At 40.0% G+C, this 20,000-nt stretch overlaps 1 protein-coding gene across 1 annotated transcript in view; it reads left to right on the top strand.

Moving 5' to 3' along the window:
- Mcmdc2 (minichromosome maintenance domain containing 2) overlaps positions 1-20,000 on the top strand; it is a 31,968-nt gene that overhangs the window by 2,372 nt on the left and 9,596 nt on the right. Inside the window, exons 2-10 of the mRNA XM_076924395.1 lie at positions 777-911; positions 1,012-1,142; positions 1,216-1,275; positions 3,983-4,178; positions 4,790-4,912; positions 5,020-5,124; positions 6,457-6,582; positions 8,295-8,532; positions 16,610-16,815. Coding sequence (XP_076780510.1) covers positions 818-911; positions 1,012-1,142; positions 1,216-1,275; positions 3,983-4,178; positions 4,790-4,912; positions 5,020-5,124; positions 6,457-6,582; positions 8,295-8,532; positions 16,610-16,815 — 1,279 coding nt within the window. The 5' untranslated portion in view covers positions 777-817. The remainder of the gene's footprint in view (positions 1-776; positions 912-1,011; positions 1,143-1,215; positions 1,276-3,982; positions 4,179-4,789; positions 4,913-5,019; positions 5,125-6,456; positions 6,583-8,294; positions 8,533-16,609; positions 16,816-20,000) is intronic.

The raw sequence follows: 20,000 nt of genomic DNA, 5'->3' as shown, positions 1-20,000 counted from the left end.
TTCTCACTGACAGAGATTTAAAATGGAAAGCAGCTTTAATACCTTTGTCTCTGTCAGCTAAAGATTCTAAGCCAAGAGAAGCCAGCCAGTATCTCCAGCAAATGTTGGGTCAAGAACCATTTCTCAGGCTTTTCAAGTTAGTGCTCATAGGACCACAGTTACTATTTATTTTACGTGTGTATGTGTGTGCGCGTGCGTGCATGCCTGTGCATGCATGCATATTAATTCAAATGTGCAGATCAAAGGACAACTTAGTGAAGTTGGTTTCTCATTCCACCAAGTGGGTCCCAGGGGTCAAACTCACCCATGAGACTTGGCTTCTTTACCCAGTGAGTCATCTTGCCATCTTATACTGGATTGATGAAACAATTTATATGACTTTCATCCTTCAGCCTATGCTTACATTGGGATTATCATCATTTAAAATTATTAGTTTCAATTTACATTTTTAGGACTGCCTGCCCTAGAAAGACATTTAAGCATCCTGTTAAGTCTGTGGTCTTTTGCAGGATCTCAGAACTGAATGTTGATTTAAGTGTTATATGGGGATGGAGGTGTGAGTCAGTTGTACATGCTTGCATGCGTGCAGTCCTGGGTTCAGTCAATGGCTAGGTTTCATTTCTCTTTCAATTGGAAGGCTTACCTAGGTGCATTCTCAATTTTATGTTTTAATAATTTGTAAGTTTTCTTAGTGCCCTTCAAAAGTAAGCTTTATTTTTGTTTCTAGGTTTCCTCATTCTTTATGTGGGTCTCATCACGTTGATCTTTACTTCCAGCTGTGGTTAACTTGCTACTAGAGAATACCAACTACGAGAAGATGGAGAATCTTCCAATGAAGGAGGCAGCCCTTGTCTATCTTGACAGAAGTGGAGGCCTCCAAAAGTTTATGGATGACTGCAAGCACTACAATGGTATGTCCACAAAGGTGGTCAGCAACGGTGTGTCAGTCGGGAACCCTCAAACAAGAGTCTGCACATAATCATCGTGATGTTCACATTTATATCTTCACAGATTCAAAACAAAGTTATGCTGTCTATCGGTTCAATATTTTAATAAACCCCTGTGACATTGTTGAATTAGATGCTGAGCTTGGAAATCACATTTTACACCATCCCTTAAAAGCTGCTCAAGTTTTTCAATCAGTAAGTTAAAGAAGAAATGATTTTCATGTCACACAGAAATCTTGGTAACCTGTTTACTTGTTTGAAATCACAGGTCTGCTTTGTTGCTGTTAAGACCCTCTCATTAATTGGACAGTTACAGACTGAAACTCAAGTAAGTTTTAATTAACTTTAAGTTTTTAAAACTGAGGTACAAACTTTCAAAATAACATAAAATACTGTTTTCACAGGAATAAGTTAATAAAGAGTAGAATAAGTGGAACACATTTTACAAAGTCTAATTTACTATTTTCTATGTCAGATTTTTTCTATCTTTTTACACTGACATCATTTTTATTTGAGGGGTAGTCCAACAGAGTCTGCAGTCAGAGGACAATGGTGTCCTCTAGGTTCTCCTCTTCCACCATGTGGGCTGCGGGGACGGAGCTCGGGCCAGGTCATCAGTCAGAGTTCCAATGCTGTATCCAAGTATCTGACAAACTATTTAAAGGAGGAAGGATATGCTTCAGTGCCGTGTGCACTCAGGGCAGGTCTGCCTCCCATCACTGCCAGTGTTCAGGGTAGGTGAGCTTCCCATGGTTAACATCTCTGAAAACACCCCCAACAACACATTTACCAGGGTACCCTACTAATCCCAAGGTGCTACTGAATCCAAGTTGACAGCCAGCATTAACACAAATACCTTAATATGTTTCATTTTTACCCATATTGTCACTCTTAAGAATAAACACTTTTGCCGGGTGGTGGTGGCGCACGCCTTTAATCCCAGCACTTGGGAGGCAGAGGCAGGTGGATTTCTGAGTGCGAGGCCAGCCTGGTCTACAGAGTGAGTTCCAGGACAGCCAGGACTACACAGAGAAACCCTGTCTCAAAAAAACAAAAATAAATAAATAAATAAATAAACACTTTTAAAATAATCAATTCAAAAGTAGCCAAAAGTAGAGAGATTATACAATTGACCTCCATATGTATATATATATATATATATATATATATATATATAATCACTCAGGTTTAGTGATACAGTGTATATGCGTCATCTGTATTTATCTGAAATATTTTAAAGCAAACACCAGATGCTCTGTTATCTCACCCTATACACACTTCAGGATCAACTTCTAAAAACTGTTGTCAGTTCTTCTTGAATAATCACAATATCATCATTAATAAACCAGTGGTATTTTCTTGATATCATTTAATATCTAGTCCATATTTTAATTTTTCCAGTTTTTATTTCAAGGCTTTTTCTTTAAACTTTTTGGATTTGTTTTCTGCTTGAGCCAGGACCAGGGCCTAAATGAGGCAGTGCGTGCCCTGTAATTCCATCACTTAGGAGACACAAACAGGAAGATCTAAGGTCGTCTTCAGCCACACAGAGAATCTGAAGCCAGCCTGGGCTACACTAGAGTCTATCTAAAAAAATAAATAAATAAATACAATAAATACAATAAAGAAAGGAAGGAAGGAAGGAAAGAAAGAAAGAAACCTCCTCCCCCAAGAAAGATAAATCATCATCAACACAAGGCTCAGACACTGCAGTAGTTCTTCTGTATTGCTCTTTGAGGCTTCTTCAGTCTGGTGCTAGCCCCCACACCTTCCTTTTTATACCACTGACTTAAAAAAAAATACTGGTTAATTATCCTGTAAGATATTGTACATCTGGATTCATTTAATTGCTTTCTTATGATAGCATGTATTATTTTTCTGTATCCTATATGTCTAAAATAAGATGACTCTGGAGGCTCATTTTAACAACACATTATATAATGTTACATAGTATACATTCCATATCATAGGGATATAATAGAGCCATTTTCAGTGATGTCAGGTGACCAGTAGTTCAGATGCTATTGTTCTGACCCCTACATTAATTACACAGTTTCATATCAACTTTCACCTGATAGTTTTAGACTACCTACAGTCTATCATTTCATTAGCAGTTATAATTTTATATTTTTCTCATTTTGCCCCCTTTCTGATTTATCTGAAATTATTCTATAAAATAAATTGTCTTACTTGGGGCTATAGCTGGGTAGGAGAGCATTTGCCTGGCATGGGCTAGACTCTGATTTTAATCTCTAACATTGATAAATGAAAATAAAAATAAATTGTTGTTTATTGTTATATATTTGGTTACTCTAAAATACAGTTTGTTTGGGAAATACAGGATAAATATTTGATTATTTTCCTTTTAAGGCCTTGAAGGGTAATGACTTGAAAACAGGTAGCAAACTGTAATGATGCCCAATATTTCTTTTCCTTTTGTCAACAAGAGAATTCCATGAGCTCTTCACTCCATCTGCAGGAAAGGCACTGCTCCTACGACTGACTGCTCTGTTTAGTCCCTTGCACCCACATGGCAGGAAAGAACTGATTCTCACAGTTTGTCTTCTGACCTTCACATGTGTCGCATGCTGTGACATACATGTGTGTGTGTGTGTGTTTGTGTGTGTATACAATAAATATATTTTCTTAAAAATTAGATGCCCCAATGCCATCTCCTATATGTTCTGTCCCAGACTTGGAATCATTACTTTCCCTAAAGAGCTCTGATTCCTTTTAATGTAAATTAATATTGTGAGATCACACTTTGGGCACTAAAGTCTCCAATGCTATTGGGATTCACATTGTTTTTTAGTGTGATCCAGAGAATGTGTATTTTCTAAGGAGAACTAATGAGTTTGTTGTGGCATTTTAAAAATTAAGATGTTATAGAATTTGTATTTAAATTTTATGTTTTCCTCTGGCTTAATATTTGATTCATAGCAACAATATCAAATTATATAGTATTCTTAGTATATAATAATGCAAGCCAAATTGTATTGCAACTTTTACTAATGTGCTTTTTGTGTTCTTCTCAGATCAATATTGTGCTGAAGTTAACACATTTACCGCCCCTGCCAAGCTATAGTCTTGATCTTTGTGAATTTCCACTTAATTATACATCTCAGAGATTTTATATGATGCAGGGGATTGTTATTGCAATGACAACTGTAACCAAGTACACACAAGGCGCACGGTTCCTGTGTTCAGATGAAATATGTCCTTTTTCAAAAGGTTAGTCTTCAAATGAGAAATGAAAAAATCAAGCTGATTCATCTCAAACCATATTTACAACTGGTGGCTACTCAAAGTGTGATAAACTAGACATTATAAGTTTACTGTGCATAATCTTGGAACAGTCTTCCCTGTACTCCACAGCTTAATAAGTGAGACTCACTGTCCTGAAAATGGACATATCAAATGAGACTGAACAAAACCGTCTGCTTGTGCAGTTTCTTCTGTGCTTAAGATTTAACCTAGTCAGCCTTTCTTTTCCAATGATTCTCAAGGCTGGTTAAGCTGGATCCTTTCTCTTTCCTCTCTGAGCGCTCTGTAAATGATTCCACATACAGAAATTGTGTATTTAAGTGTTCATGTTACCAACACTTTAGCACAATGCCTGGGAGGGAACAGCCATGTTGCCAGCACTTGGGAAGCTGAAGCAGGGGGATGGAAAGTTCAAGGCTAGCCTGGGCTACACAGTCATACTTTGTCTAAACAAACAAAGAAACAAACAACCAGACAGACAGACAAACAAGGCAAGCAATATATACTAACTGATAATAGTAAATGATTGAAAATAGCCAAATCTGAGAGAGACTGAGCTCAGCACTGTTTTCTTTCAGGGTTTCAGTATATAAGAGTCCATGTGCCTGGTGCTACAGAATCTGCAACAGTAAGAAATGACTTTTTATGCAATCTCTGTTCATCTTCACTTCAAGAAGACAGAAAATTTAGAGTACTTGGTGGTAAAAATGCATTTACATTTCATGATAACTTTCAAGCTTGTATTTCAATAGGAGACTTAAACTGAATATGGATTCTATTAACAATTTTTTTTGTTCTTTACCTTAAGACAAGCAGATAGTTGAAATAATCACCACAAAAATGCTTCATGCTTTTCAAGGAGACTCTAAAAACCAACCATTTAGGTTTCAATCACTTGGTGTTTTCCTAAGGGGTATGTAATGTTCTGTTTGAATTTGAAACAAATTGCTATAAAATATGGAACCACCTAATTTATGCTGATATACTGTAAAGTACACTGACAGCTTAAGCATGGAAAGTCATGTTTATCTGGAATTGCTAAGTCATGGCCACTTTATAGTAATGATATCACTTTATTCTCTCTCTCTCTCTCTCTCTCTCTCTCTCTCTCTCTCTCTCTGCGTGTGTGTGTGTGTGTGTGTGTGTGTGTGTGTGTGTGTGTGTGTGTGTAGTATATATACGTTTCCCTCTGGACATGTACAGAGGTCAATACTGGGTATCTTAACAGATCTCTCTCAGCCCTGTTTCTGAGACAGGTTGCTCACAGGGTGTGGTGCTTATCCTTTGGGCTAGGCTAGCTGTCCCATGAGCACCAGGGACTGGCCTGCCCTCCCCCACACCACTTAGCACTGAGGGTGCAGGTGTGACCTGCCATACCCAGCTTCTCAAGTGGGCACTAGGTAACTAGGCAGAACTGAATAAAGAGCATGGCAGGCACTTCGCTGACTGAGCCTCTTTCTAAGCCTTTAATTGTGCTTAAAAATAAACCTGGAAGGCTGGTAAGATGTGCTGTCAGGTAAAAATGCTTGCTGCCAAGCCTGACAGCCAGAGTTGATCACTGTAACCCACATGATGAGAGAAGAGAACTGATTTCTGAGAGTTGTGCTCTGACCATGAACACACACACACACACACACACACACACACACACACACACAAAAGGGTGGCTTGGAGACTGGACTAGATGTGCATTCAGTTCGCCACTTACATGACCTGGCCCTGCAGAGATTGCTTGCTCTCTTGGTTTTCCATGAATAGGGTACAGGGGCGAATATCCACAGTTTGCAGTGTGCAAGAGAGTACCCAGGCGAGACCTTAGAAATGCTGTAGAACGTGAGTGATAGCTTTTAAATTTATTTAATTTTTTAAAACAAATAATGTTACTTACATGATAATGCTCATTAGCATTCTTTAACATTTAATTAAAGTATGTTTTATCTTATATAGAACAGTATTTTTCCTCTTGACTGCGTTATAGGCGAATATTCAATTATCCTAGTTGCTATTCCACATGCCTCTTGAAGCTAGTTCATATTGCCTATCAATATCAACATATGCCAGTAATACAGTGGCCTCAGTTTCCATTATTGGTGCCACTGCATGTGGTTACTGTATTAAACAAAGGTAAATGCTTCATGACCAACTCGACTACTGGGCTGTCACTTGTTCCAAATCTTTGAGCCAGATGATGATATGCAGTTTTCATTTAGTGAATGCTATTTTCTTTTTTGTTTAATAAACATAGATGAACTAGTGGATAAGATGAAAATAGGAAATGAATATAAAATTATTGGAATTCCAGTCTGTATCAAAACTTCACAAACTGCTCTCTGTGTCGAAGCAAATAGTATCACTCCTTACACAGCAAAAGGTAAGGAAAATCATGTATTTTAACATGTGTAAGTCCATCCGTTTAGCAAGCAATGTTCTTACCTTTGTGCTAGGCTCTCTCCTAAGCAGTAGAGACATAGTAAAGCAGAACACAGGCTGTCTCCTCTTAACTCGTATGGTCGTGGCCAGTCAGATGCACTAAGCCCGGTGTGGCCATGCACACGTGTAATCCTAGCGCTTGGGAGGCTGAGGCAGGAGGAGCACAAGCTTGAAACCACCTTGAGCTACGTAATGAGTTGTTGCTCAGCCTGGGTTATTTTAGCCAGGCTCTGCCTCCAAATAAAAAAATCCCAAAACTGGCCAATGACGCAATCCCTGCTACTAAGTGTTAGTGAGGAAGGAAACGGTATTTACAGTCTTGGTGTAATTGAGGACCTCTTTCTGGAACTAAATCTTATATTGACTTTCTGTAAGTTAACAATGAGAGAAATGTTTCTGACATTTTTCTGAGCATGGTGGTTCATACTTAACAAGCCTAGGGCTTGGTGACAGAAGCAGAAAGTAAACCTGGGGTACACATAGTAAGAAGCTGGAAATCTTTCAGGGTACCAAGAGTTAATAGATTTGTTTTCTGGCTAAGGCAATTCATAGTAGCTGCTGTGGTCTGAGGAGGAGATACCTTTTCCTTCCTGAGTCCTGAGAAGATATCAGGTGAAGAAAGGCAAGGGGATGAAGATACCACCTTACTTACTTACCAGCAGTGCCCCTGGACAGCCCCATCATAATTTAGCACATAACTACAAAATGGAGAGCAGCCCTGTGCCTTTCACTTGCTTTGATAGCTAAATAGAAAGGCTGGTTATAGTTTAATAGAGTGGGAAGTTTAGAATCTGCATTAGTAGCAGCCAAACTTGAATTTGTCTTTTTTTTTTTTTTAATGGTCTTATGAGACAGGATTTCTCTGTGTAGCCCTGGCTGTCCTAGAACTTGCTCTGTAGACCAGGCTCTCCCCCAATTCACAAAGAATAACCTGCCCCTTCATCTGTCCACCACCAACCAGCCCAACTTGAAATTAAGTTCAAGTGAATTCTAGATACTTCACCTTATCTTCAAGAGACTTCTTAAAAGAAGGGAACTGTTGAAAAAAGCAAGCAACATAAATCAACAGTTTGGTGACCATTTTCATGTACTGTGAAGTGCTTCATGAACTTACTGGTTTGTTAGCAGAACACAGCTTATATGTAGGTGGAAAGTCTGCTCTCTTATGTTGAACTCTAGGATTCGAGTGTTAGATGTGCTTGGCCTTCCTAACGATCTGTGCTGTGAGAGCCGTCCAGAGGACAGCAGAGCCACCACGCACAGCCTCTCCTCTAGCAGTTACCTCCCTAGGAGCTGACAGAATCAGGATGGGAGAGCATTTACACTATTGCACTGTGGCAGGCTTAGTACCGTGCTTTCAGAGTAGGAAAATACAAATCCTTCAAACCACAGCACTCCGGGTACTTCCTGACAGGAGCAAAGGCTCATCCCTGCTGCCTCACACATGACTTCAGAGGAGAACAAATGATTGGCTTTCAGCTCACAACTCATTCATGTGGGTGCGTGAAGTGACCGGGATAAGAAATGATGGCTCAGCATGGCCACCAATCATAATATCATAAAATTTGAGTATGGCACATTACAAGAACTATAGTTTGAAATTATTTTGAACAAATGGAATCAAATATTTGTCCTTTTTAAATTTTCTTTCAGTGCCTTCAGGAATTAGTGACAACTTCAGGCGTCTCCTCTCCCTGACTTCCAGCTCGTTCTGGAAATTCACAGCAATACTGGCCAATATCTTCGCATCACCCATTGTTCCTCCTGGGACTTACAATTTGCTCAAACTCTGCTTGTTGATGAGTCTAGTACAGACGAGAGACTGCAACAAGGAACCAGAAGACTGCTTGGATATTTTAGTTATAACCAGTGACACTCTGCTTGTAGACAGGTGAAGTGTTTGCCATGAAGTTTTCAAATTATATATTGCTCACAAAATTGTATAAATTCTTCCTCCTGATATTTCTATGATTACTCAGAATGTCTCTGAGTACTAAAGTATTTAAATACATTAGTATTAATAAAGCTGAAAACATCTTTATAGAGCTGTCCTGGACTCACTCTGTAGAATAGGCTGGCCTCAGACTCAGAGATCTGCCAACTTCTGCCTCCTGAACACTCAGATTTAAGGTGTGTACCACCACCACCTGGCTTAGAGTTTGGAACTTTTGGTGTTAGATAAAATTTATAGTGAAATAACTAGATCTTATTACTATTATTTTAAGGTGTATTTATGTATTTTATGTGTATGAAAGCTTTGCCTGCATGTATGCCTGCACAGCAGAAAGGGCATTGGATCCCATTACAGATGGGTATTAGTATCATGTGGTTGCTGGGAATTGAACTCAGAACCTTTGGAAAAGCAACCACCTCTGAGCCATATTTGAAGACAAATATCATTATTATTAAAAAAAAAATAGTAAGTTTGAATTTTCAAAAATTAAAAAATAAGATTTTTCTAGTTTGCTTTACATTGCTGTGATAAACACCATAACGCAAAAGCACTTCACAGGGGAAAGGGTTTATTTATTTCAGCTTACATGTTACACTCAGCCACTGAGGCAGATAAGGGCGGAGCTCAAGGCAGGAAATGACAACAGAACCAAAAAAGACCGCTGACTTCTGACTTGCTGTCTGTGTCTTGCTCAGCTGCCTTCCTTATACAACCCAGGACCCACAGTGTGACACAGGCCACAGTGGATGGGACCTCCTACATCAATCATTAATCAAGAGAATGTCTGCCAAACATGCCCATAGACCAATCTGACGGAGGCAATTCCTCAACTGAGGTGGCAGTTGTCCGTGTGAAAAGACAATACCCAGCACACACAGATATACTCTTATGTGGTCTGTGAGTTGTATCTTGGGTATTCCGAGCTTTTTTCCTAATATCCACTTATCAGTGAATGCACACCATGTGTGTTCTTTTGTAACTGGGTTACCTCACTCAGGATGATAGTTCCTAGTTCTATCCATTTGCCTGTAAATTTTATGAAGTCATTGGTTTTTTTTTTTAGAGTATCAATATTCATCTCATTTTTATATTAATAAGAGGCTCATACCAATGAAAACCTTAAATTTGAAATCAAAGTAAATTTTGTACCATTAAAGAAATTATAACTTCATCTTGATAATAATTATACAGATTTCTACCAATAGGTTATGGCTATGCAATAAGTCCTAGCTAATCCCCCCTGTTCCAACAAAGCTACTATTTTCCCCTAGAAAGACAGACCATTATTAACCACATTAGTCCCCAAGCTCAGGGAATAGGGCGCTGACTCTTCTTTAACTTCTTCAAGCTGATTAAGGGCGTTGAGATTTTAGAAGAGGGTTTGGGGGAAGAGTAAGTTGATAAGCCTCTGACCCTGTGTCTTCACTGAATCCAGATGGAATTCCAGGACATAGGAGGTTTGGGCAGGTCTGCTCAGTATGCTTGATGAGTAGATACACCAAGGCTGTGTATTCTGCAATATACAATTCTCAGAACAAGTTTTAGTATCAAGAAAAAAAAATTTCCCACCCCCAGGGGGCTGACTTTTTTTTTTTTAAAGATGTTGGTTCTGAAGACTTTTTTTTTCGATTGTTAAAATTGGTTGTAGTATTTATGTTTCAGATTTTATCCCCACACTCTACTTCCTCCCACCACTCAGAAACCTATCCCATCCCCCTCCTCATGCTTCTACCTCCCCCCTCACTATCCCCTCCCCGCCCTCACTATCCCCTCCCTGCTCTCACATTCCTCACCCCACTGTGTGTTCATTTTTTTTTTTATGGGACCAAGAAACTCCTCTCCCACCTATGTCTGACAAGGCCATCCTCCCCTACATATACCTCTGGAGTCTTGGGTCCCTCCCTATGTGTTTCCAGGCTGGTGGTTTAGACCCTGGAGGGCTCTGGTTGTTTGGTATTGTTGCTTTCCACCTGGGGTCACTAACCCTTTCTGCTCCTTCAGTCCTCTCACTAAGTTCTCCATTGGGAAACCCCTGATCATATCAGTGGTTAATTGTGAACATTGTCCTCTGAGTGTTTTAGTCTTTGGCTGACCTCTAAGGAGACAGCTATATCATGTTCCTCACATTATGCACTTCCAGCCATTCACAACAGTGTTTAGCTTAGGTGGCTGTACATGGGATGAATACCCAGGTGGAATGGTCTCCTGATAGCCCCTCCTTCAGTTTCTGTTCCATGTTTTGTTTCCCTATTTGCTCCCTTGAGCATTTTTGTTTCTCGTTCTAAGTAGAACTGAGGCATCCCCTCTTGGTCTTCCTTCTTCATCAGCTTCATGTGGTCTGTGGGTTGAGTCTTCGCTAATCCAAGCTTTTGGGCTAACATCCGTGGGGATATGTTGGTGTAACTATCTTCTTTTGGGGTTTTTGGAAGATTACTTTCTTGCTTTTTCTAGGTTGTAGTTTCCCTCCTTGTGTTGGAGTTTTCCACCAATTATTCTTTGAAGTGCTGGATTTGTGTTGAGATACTGTGTAAATTTGGATTTGTCATGGAATATTTTGGGTTCTCCATCAATAATGATTGACAGTTTTGCTGGGTATAGTAGTCTGGGCTGGCATTTGTGTTCTCTTAGGGTCTGTATGATATCGGTCCAGGATCTTCTGGCTTTTTTGGTCTCTGGTGAGAAGTCTGGTGTAATTCTTATAGGTCTGCCTTTATATGTTACTTTGCCTTTTTCCCTTACTGCTTTTAGTATTTTTTCTTTGTTTTGTACACTTGATGTTTTGACTATTATATGGCGGGAAGTATTTCTTTTCTGGTCTAACCTATTTGGAGTTCTGTAGGCTTCTTGTATATTTATGGACATCTCTTTCTTTAGGTTAGTGAAGTTTTCCTCTATAATTTTGTTGAGGATATTTACTGGTCTTTTAAGTTGGGTGTCTTCCCCCTCATCTATACCTATTATCCTTAGGTTTGGCCTTCTCATTGTATCTTGGATTTCTTGTATATTTTGGGTTAGTAGCTTTTTGTATTTTGCATTTTCTTTGACAGTTGTGTTAATGTTTTCCATGGTGTCTTCTGCACATGAGATTCTCTCTTCCATCTCTTATATTCTGTTGGTGATACTTGTGTCTATGACTCCTTATCTTTTTTTTAGGTTTTCTATCTCCAGGGTATTGTCCCTTTGTGATTTCTTTATTGTTTCTATTTCCATTTTTAGATCCTGCATGGTTCTGTTTAATTCCTTTTCCCGTTTGGTTGCATTTTCTTGCAATTCCTTAAGGGATTTTTGTGTTTCCTCTTTAAGGGTTTCTATCTGTCTACCAGTGCTCTCCTTAAATTCTTTGAGAGTGTTATTTATGTCTTTCTTAAAGCCCTCTATCATCGTCATGAGAAGTGATTTTAATTCTGATTCCTGCTTTTCTGGTGTGATGGAGTGTTCAGGGCTTGCTCTGATGGGGGAGCTGGGTTCTGATGATGCCATGTAACTTTGGTTTCTGTTGCTTACGTTCTTGCGCTTGCCTTTTGCCATCTGGTTAACTCTAGTGCTGCCTGTACTTGCTGTCTCTGACTGAAGCCTGTCTTTCCAGTTATCTAGCTTGTGTCTGATCTCCTAGGGGTCCAGATGTCTCTGTGATCTTTTCCAGCTGCACTGATTACAGTGGTACCTCTAGGATGCCTCAGGATATGGTGCCTCCAAGGTAGGTGTAGCTAGGTGTCTGCTGTTCTGGGTGTAGTGTCTCCTCTAGAATATCTCAGAATATGTTGTCTGACGCTCTGAGTTCAGTTGTTCCTCTGTGGCTCTGGGTTGAGTGGACCTTCCAGTATGTCTCAGGTGGAATCCGGGGTCCACACAACAGCAGACCTGGCAGAGGTCTGATCCAGGCCTCAGATCTGAGAACTAGTTTCTAAGACACTGTCCAAGTTAGAGCGCCTGGGATCCCTGCTTCCTCTGGGTTCTTGGAGGTTGGGGACAGAGCTGCCACCCAAGATCTGCTCAGTGCTCTGGCCCAGACCGGAAGGAACCAGTGTTCCCAAAGTCATTGTTTTTAATGCTGAGTAGTACTCCATTGTGTAAATGTACCACATTTTCTGTATCCATTCCTCTGTTGAAGGACATCTGGGTTCTTTCCAGCTCCTCACTATTATAAATAAGGTTGCTATGAACATAGTGGAGCATGTGTCCTTGTTATATGTCAGAGTATCTTTTGGGTATGTGCCCTGGAGTGGTATAGCTGGATCTTCAGGTAGTTTTATGTCCAATTTTCTGAGGAACCGCCAGACTGATTTCCAGAGTGGTTGTACCAGCTTGCAATCCCACCAACAATGGAGGAGTGTTCCTCTTTCTCCACATCCTCGCCAGCATCTGCTATCACCTGAGTTTTTGATCTTAGCCATTCTGACTGGTGTGAGGTGGAATCTCAGGGTTGTTTCAATTTGCATTTCCCTGATGACTAAGGATGCTGAACACTTCTTTAGGTGCTTCTCAGCCATTTGGGTTTCCCCAGTGGAGAATTCTTTGTTTAGCTCTGTAAGGCCCACTAGAAAAAGAACTCACGATCCGTGGAGAACTGCAGACGCACCCCAAATCACTCACGAGAAACACATCTTGATGCAAACGCAAGAGGTTTACTGGCTAGCCAGGGCTGTCCTCCCTTCCAGCCCGTGCAGGGGCCCGAGGGATTCCGCAGCCCCAAACAAACGAAGTTTACAGCTTTTAAGGGTGAATCTACAAACCAGGTGGGGGTGGAGTTAGGGAAGGGGGAAGGCTGAGAGTGGAGTTAGGGAAGGGGGAAGGAGGGGGAACAGGTCACTAGGTCATCGATACATTTGATCTCAAATTCCTAAGATGCATGGTGTGTCACTTTATAATTGGCTATTTCGAAGTAGTTTCACACTATATATCATGAGCTCCAGTTCAAGGGGGTCAGGCTTATCTCAAACTTTTAGCATCCTGGCACCAACTGTCTCAGGGCTGTTAGTTCAAAGCGCGGCCAGGCTAATCTAGGGCCCATAGCATCCTGACACCATGAATCTTAAGGTTTGTTTAGTTAGGGCCATCTGTTCAAATGGTCAGCTAATTTCCTGGGACTGAGGCAACACAGTGTTTGACTTACAGGTTTTTATGTCTTTGCTTTTAAGAGTAGGGTTCAGGGGATCAACTTATGATTTTTCTATCTTTCAAGCTCTATACCCCATTTTTTAAAAGGGTTATTTGGTTCACAGAAGTTTCACAGAAGCTTTTCAATTTTATGAGATCTCATTTGTCTATAGTTGATCTTAGAGCCTGAGCCATTGGTGTTCTGTTCAGGAAAGTTTCCCCTGTGCCAATGTGAGACTCTTTCCCTCTTTCTCTTCTATTAGATTCAGCATATCTGATTTTATGTGGACGTCTTTGATCCACTTGGACTTGAGCTTTGTACAAGGAGATAAGAATGGATCTTCTTCTTGCATTCTTCTACATGCTGATTGGCAGTTGAACCAACACTATTTGTTAAATATGCTGTCTTTTTTCCACTGGATGATTTTGGCTTCTTTGTCAAAGATCAAGTGACCATAAGTGTATGGGTTTAATTCTGGGTCTTCAGTTCTATTCCAGTGACCTTCCTGCCTGTCTCTGTACCAATACCATGCAGTTTTTATCACTATTGCTCTGTAGTGCAGCTTGAGGTCAGTGATGGTGATTCCCCCAGAAGTTCTCTTATTGTTGAGAATAGTTTTCGCTATCCTGGATTTTTTTTCCTTATTCCAAATGAATTTGAGAATTGCTCTTTCTATCTCTGTGATGAATTGATTTGGAATTTTGATGGGGATTGCATTGAATATATAGATTGCTTTTGGTAAGATGGCCATTTTCACTATGTTAATCCTGCCGATCCATGAGCATGGACGATCTTTCCATCTTCTGAGGTCTTTGACTTCTTTCTTCAGAGACTTGAAGTTTTTGTCATACAGATCTGTCACTTCCCTCTGATCTGAAAGCTTTTATGAGTTTCCTGAAATGTGTCTGTGATAGGCACACACTTTAATTTACAGGATTTCTGTTTCCAATTTGTTATTTTTCTCTTATGTTTCATGTTTTCTGGGTTCCAGTTAAGAAATTTTTGCCTACCTGAAAGTTGTGAAAATTCTTTGTTTTCTTTCTAGAACTGTATTTTTAAGTCCTTTCTCTGTATTCAATTTAACACTTTTTCCCATGTGTCCATGTTGTGGGGAAGTGCACATGCCACAGAGCACACATGGAGGTCAAAGGGCAACTTGATGGTGTTGATTATCTTTGTACCTTTATGTGCTCTAGGGATTGAACCCAAGTTGTTAGGCAAGTGTCTTTACTCACTGAGGGGTTAGCCATCTACCTGGCCCTCAAGTTAGTGTTTTTATGTGTTGTCATGTAGTGAAAGTTGACGTTTCTCCTCTGCAGTTTCCACAGCATCTGTTAAACGATCTCATTTCCTCATTTCCTCATACCAAGTTTAAAATTAAACTAGACTGTAAATCTATTTGAACATTATTTTCTGTTGTGAATTTTTTGTCTATACTTGGGCCAATAGTCCACAGTTATGATTATTCAGTCTTAAAATCAGGCAAGGCAACCTAGTAAGACCTTGTCTCAAAAATTAGATACTTTTTAAAAAGTTGTATACCACCTCCAAAAATTCTATTTTAAGTAGTTGAGGAGTAGAGATGGTCCTTAGAATTTGTTTTGAAACAGAACAAAAATTCCCTTCATGATTTTAATATGATCTATAGCTAAGAACCACTGCTCATTTCAGGCTAGAAATGTTCCTTTTGAAGTGTATACTCCTGGGCTAATGTTTAAGTCCTGTGATGATGCATACACTTTCTGGCATTTTCCTATCTACATCTAAAGGACACTACTTGGGTCCCTTTTAGATTCCACATCTGTATCTGATCATCATAGATGGTTGCATCAGAAAGTTATAATTTCTGTGGTAAGGATTTTAAAGATAGCTACATTAGAAAGAATTTTCATTCCTGCCTAAGTATTCAGGAGAAACAATCCAAAGGACAAAAGCTTTATTTCTGCTCACAATTGTAGCCTGTCATTTACATGTTCCATTGCTATCAGACGATACTAAGCAGAATGCCATGGCAGAGAAAAACAGCTCATCTTTCAGGAACCAGAGGAAGAGATGGAAAGAGACAGAGGACACAGTCTATTTGTCCAGGGAATGCCCATGGTGACCCACTTACTTAAGAGATCCTAACTTTAAATCTCCTACTACATTGTGAGTCCCTCCATTGATCAGGTAGAAACCACCAGGATCCACACCCTTTGCCCAAGCCCATAATCTAACCATGCCCTAAAGCACGAGTGCCTGGAGGACATGTCAGATTTACCACAGCACTAAAGTAATAGTCCCTTATAATTTGAATTTCAGAATTAAAGAAATTGAAGCAGTTAACAATATTAAAAGCAAAAAGGAAGATGTAGCAAGAGTTGTCATGATACAGAAACAGCAGGAAAAGTCAAGATAGGACATTGACAAACCTAATAAACAAATCTGGACTATATATAAGAAAGTAATTAAAAAAGACAATGATCCACTAGGTGGCGGTGGCGCACACCTTTAGTCCCAGCACTCAGGAGGCAGAGGCAGGCCAAACACAACGGCAGCCAGGTCTACAGAGCGAGTTCCAGGACAACCAAGGCTACACCAACAGACCCGGTCTCAAAAAACAAACAAACAAAACAGCAACAAAAAAAAGACAATGATCCAGTTTAAATGTTGCCTTCCTCTGGCTTTCTCCGATTCCTTTCTAAAAGAAAATAATAATTCCCTTTGTGGTATTCTCAAGAAATTATTTTAGAATTATTCTATTGTAAATTATTTCTCTAACTTTGTCTATGCTGTAAGTTGTTCAAATACCAGGTTTCATATATGTGGTGCTTGATAGAAATTGGCCAAATTAAATTTAAACATGTTAACTGTAATGACTTCTGAAAATCAATTATTAAATTATTAAATATTGGTGAATAATTTATTTTTCCCTAGACTTTTGAATTTTAGCATGAATCTTGTCTCCCGTGGTATACGTCATCCTGTCTGTACTGAAGTTTTTCCAACTGTGTCCAGAAATAAATATGGGACTGGAGCATTGAGCATTCAGGCTGGCAGTGCTTTGCTTGCTAAGGGTGGTGTCTGCTTTATAGGAGACCTGACATCACATAAAAAAGATAAACTCGAACAGCTTCAATCAGGTAAACAATACTTTCTCAAATCATTCCAAACCTGTTCAACCTTGTCTTTCCAGTACTGAGGAGTCATTTAACAGCTGAGATAGCACTGCACAGGGATTAGGAGATGAAAATTAGAGCGAATGTTGGTTCTCAGTTCAATTTTAGAAATAAAATAATCATTTAATTTGCAAATTCATTGTTTGAGCGTTTACTCTAGGCTCTATACATGACTGTATTTTGAGCCAATTTTGTTCCTTTTTGTCTTATTGTCTTATCAAAGACTTAGCACAATGAGGAAAGTAGTTGTTCCAAATCTTCAGGTTTCTCACCATTAATTGTAATTGATGCAAGCTGTGGAGTTGTTGTAATTTTAAAACCCACGATGAAGAGATTTCCTTCTTTTTTCCTTTTTTTTTTTTTTTTTTTTTTTTTTTTTTGGGTTTTTTGTTTGTTTTTTGTTGTTGTTGTTTTTTAAGATAGGGTTTCTCTGTGTAGCCCTGGCTGTCCTGGAACTTACTCTGTAGACCAGGCTGGCCTTGAACACAGAAATCCACCTGCCTTTGCCTCTCAAGTGCTGAGATTAAAGGCGTGCGCCACCACTGCCCGGCCAATTTCCTTCTATTCCTGGTTGCCAAGACGTTTTATTATGAATCAGTATAGGACTTTGTCAGCCTGTACTTGGAGCCATCTTTTTTCTTATATCTATTAATTTGATTATGTGATTTTTTTATAGCTTACATTGATTTTGCTTTGGGTTTTTGCTGTTATGAGTATCAATGCTTTATTTGTATGTATGTCTCTTTACTACTTGGGCCTGGTGCTCCCAGAAGCCAGAAGAGGGCACTGGATCCCCTGGGACTGGATTTGTAGATCGTTGTGTGCTGCCGTTAGTTCGGGGAATCAAGCCCAGTTGTTCTACAAGAGCAGCCAGGGTTCTTAAACACGTAGGCATGCCTCCACTTGGGCTTTAATCCACATGGGATAATTTTAAACACTGGACCAACATAGCATACCTGAGATAGGTCTCACTTAATCAGTGTGAATGATTAATTGTGTGGGGTTTCTGGAAAGGTGTAAAAGAGATGCCTAATTATGTACTGGACAGTGCCAGCCTACTAATGACTGACAGGTACAAGTCCAGTTTGATAAGTAAATGCACTTATCAAAGGTCATTGATGGAACATTTGATAGCCTACAGGCAGCTACACTCACCTGAACCACTTCTCCAACTTCTGTTTTATAGAGTTTTAAGTGCCTCCTACAGGACAGAAGCAAATCTGCTCTAGAGAAATATGTATCTAAGGGAGCACTTGGTCCTTATCCTCATTAGAAACTTTGAAGGTTTTAGTAAATACTTCCAGACTGTGGGAAGGGAGGCTTTGTTGAGCTAGAATCTGACACTTGGTGCCAGTATACAGAACAGCTAAGTAACAGACTGCTACAAAATAGTATTACTTTGGCAAGGTGTATTGGTTACTTGTTTTGTTAAATTAAAACACTTAATAAAAACAACGTACAGAAGGAAGGGTTTACTATGGCTCACAGTTCTAAAGGGAGCAGTCCATCCTATCAGGGAAAGAATGATGGCAGTTCAAGGCAGCAGGTCACTTTGCATCCATAATCAGAAACCACAGAGAGATGCATAGGCTCAACAGCTTTCTATGTTCCTTCCCAATTACTTATGTGTGTGTGTGTATGAATGTGGTGGTTTGAATGAGAATGGCCCCCACAGGCTCATACATTTGAATGCTTGGTCCCTAGTTGGTAAATTATGTAGGAAGGATTAGAAGGTATAGTTTTGTTGGAGGAGATGTGTCACTGGGGTGGACTTTGAGATTTCAAAAGCCCAGCCCAGGCTGTCTCACACACTGTCTCCCTCCTGCCTGAGGATCAGGAGGTAAAGTCTCAGCTTACTGTTCCAATACCAATGCTTGCCTGCCTGCCTGACACTATACTCCCAGCCATGATCATGAACTAGCCTTCTGAAACTGTAAGCAAGACCCTGATTAAATGATTTTTTTCTATGAGCTGCCTTGGTTGTGGTGTCCCTTTACAGCAATAGAACAGCAACTAGACATAGGAGGTATGGCCTTGTTGCAGTGGGTGTGGCCTTGTTGAAGGAGATTGTTACTGGGACTAGGCTTCAAGATTTAAAAGCTAGTGTGAGCCAGTCTTGTGCTCTCGGCCAGCTGCCTGTGAATCAGGGTGTAAAGCTCTGGGCACCTCTCAACACCATGCCTGCCTGTGTGTTGCCATGCTTCCTGCCATGATGATAATGACTAACCCTCTGAAACTGTGAGTAAGCCTCTAATTAAACGCTTCTTTCCATAAGAGTTGCCTTGGTCATGGTGTTTCTTCACAGCAATAGACAGTGACTAAGACAAAGTGCATTTATAGTCTGTACATCTATCACTGCTGTACATTTCCAGAATTGTTTGACCATTCCTGTTGTAGAAATTATTTAATCCGGACTCAGGATTTCTACCCCATCTTAAATCGTTTAGATCCCAGATTAAAAAAAAATCACACTCAACCTTTATATTTACAATAAGCCTTAAACAGCACAAGAACTAGGAAGATACCTAGCCTCTATGCTATTAGAATCTACTTTCCTATAGATAACCCCGAATTCTTAATATTTACTATCTTTCATCTGGGCTTTTTCTGAACTCGAATTGGCCAGCCCTCAGGGATTTGTTTGTTTGTTTGTTTGTTTGTTTGTTTGTTTTAATGGCTTACCTATCCTATGGTGGCTACTCCGTCTCTTCCTGAACCACCTTCTTCCTCGTGGTCCCTCGCCAGTCTCCAAGCCCGGGAAACCTAAACCCCACCATGTCTCTTCTACCCAGCTGTTGGCATCTTTACGGATCGGAAAGAATCTGGGGCCAAGGTGTACATGCAGATGCTCTCATCTCTGGGGCAACCAGGTCTTAGGGGCTTGCACTTAGCATTACAATAGATAATAAAAGACCAAACTCAACACACTCCAAATAGAAACTTGTAGGGTGAGGTGCTGTTTCCCTGATTGGTTCTTGATTTGTCAATAAAGAAGGAGGAAGCCAATTGCTGGGTGAAGGGTAACGATGGACTTCCGGGTCCCAGGAGAGCGAGGGGACTCGAGGAAGGAGAAAGGGCTTTTCAGACAGGTTTTGGAATGAGAAGAAAGCAGCAGTCACATAAGATCTTGGGGGAATTAGAACCAGTGG

This window comes from Arvicanthis niloticus, chromosome 25 (genome assembly GCF_011762505.2).
Source record: "Arvicanthis niloticus isolate mArvNil1 chromosome 25, mArvNil1.pat.X, whole genome shotgun sequence".
NCBI lineage: Eukaryota > Metazoa > Chordata > Mammalia > Rodentia > Muridae > Arvicanthis > Arvicanthis niloticus.
Note: the sequence above shows the minus strand (reverse complement) of the source record. Positions and strands in the feature narration are given on the sequence as shown.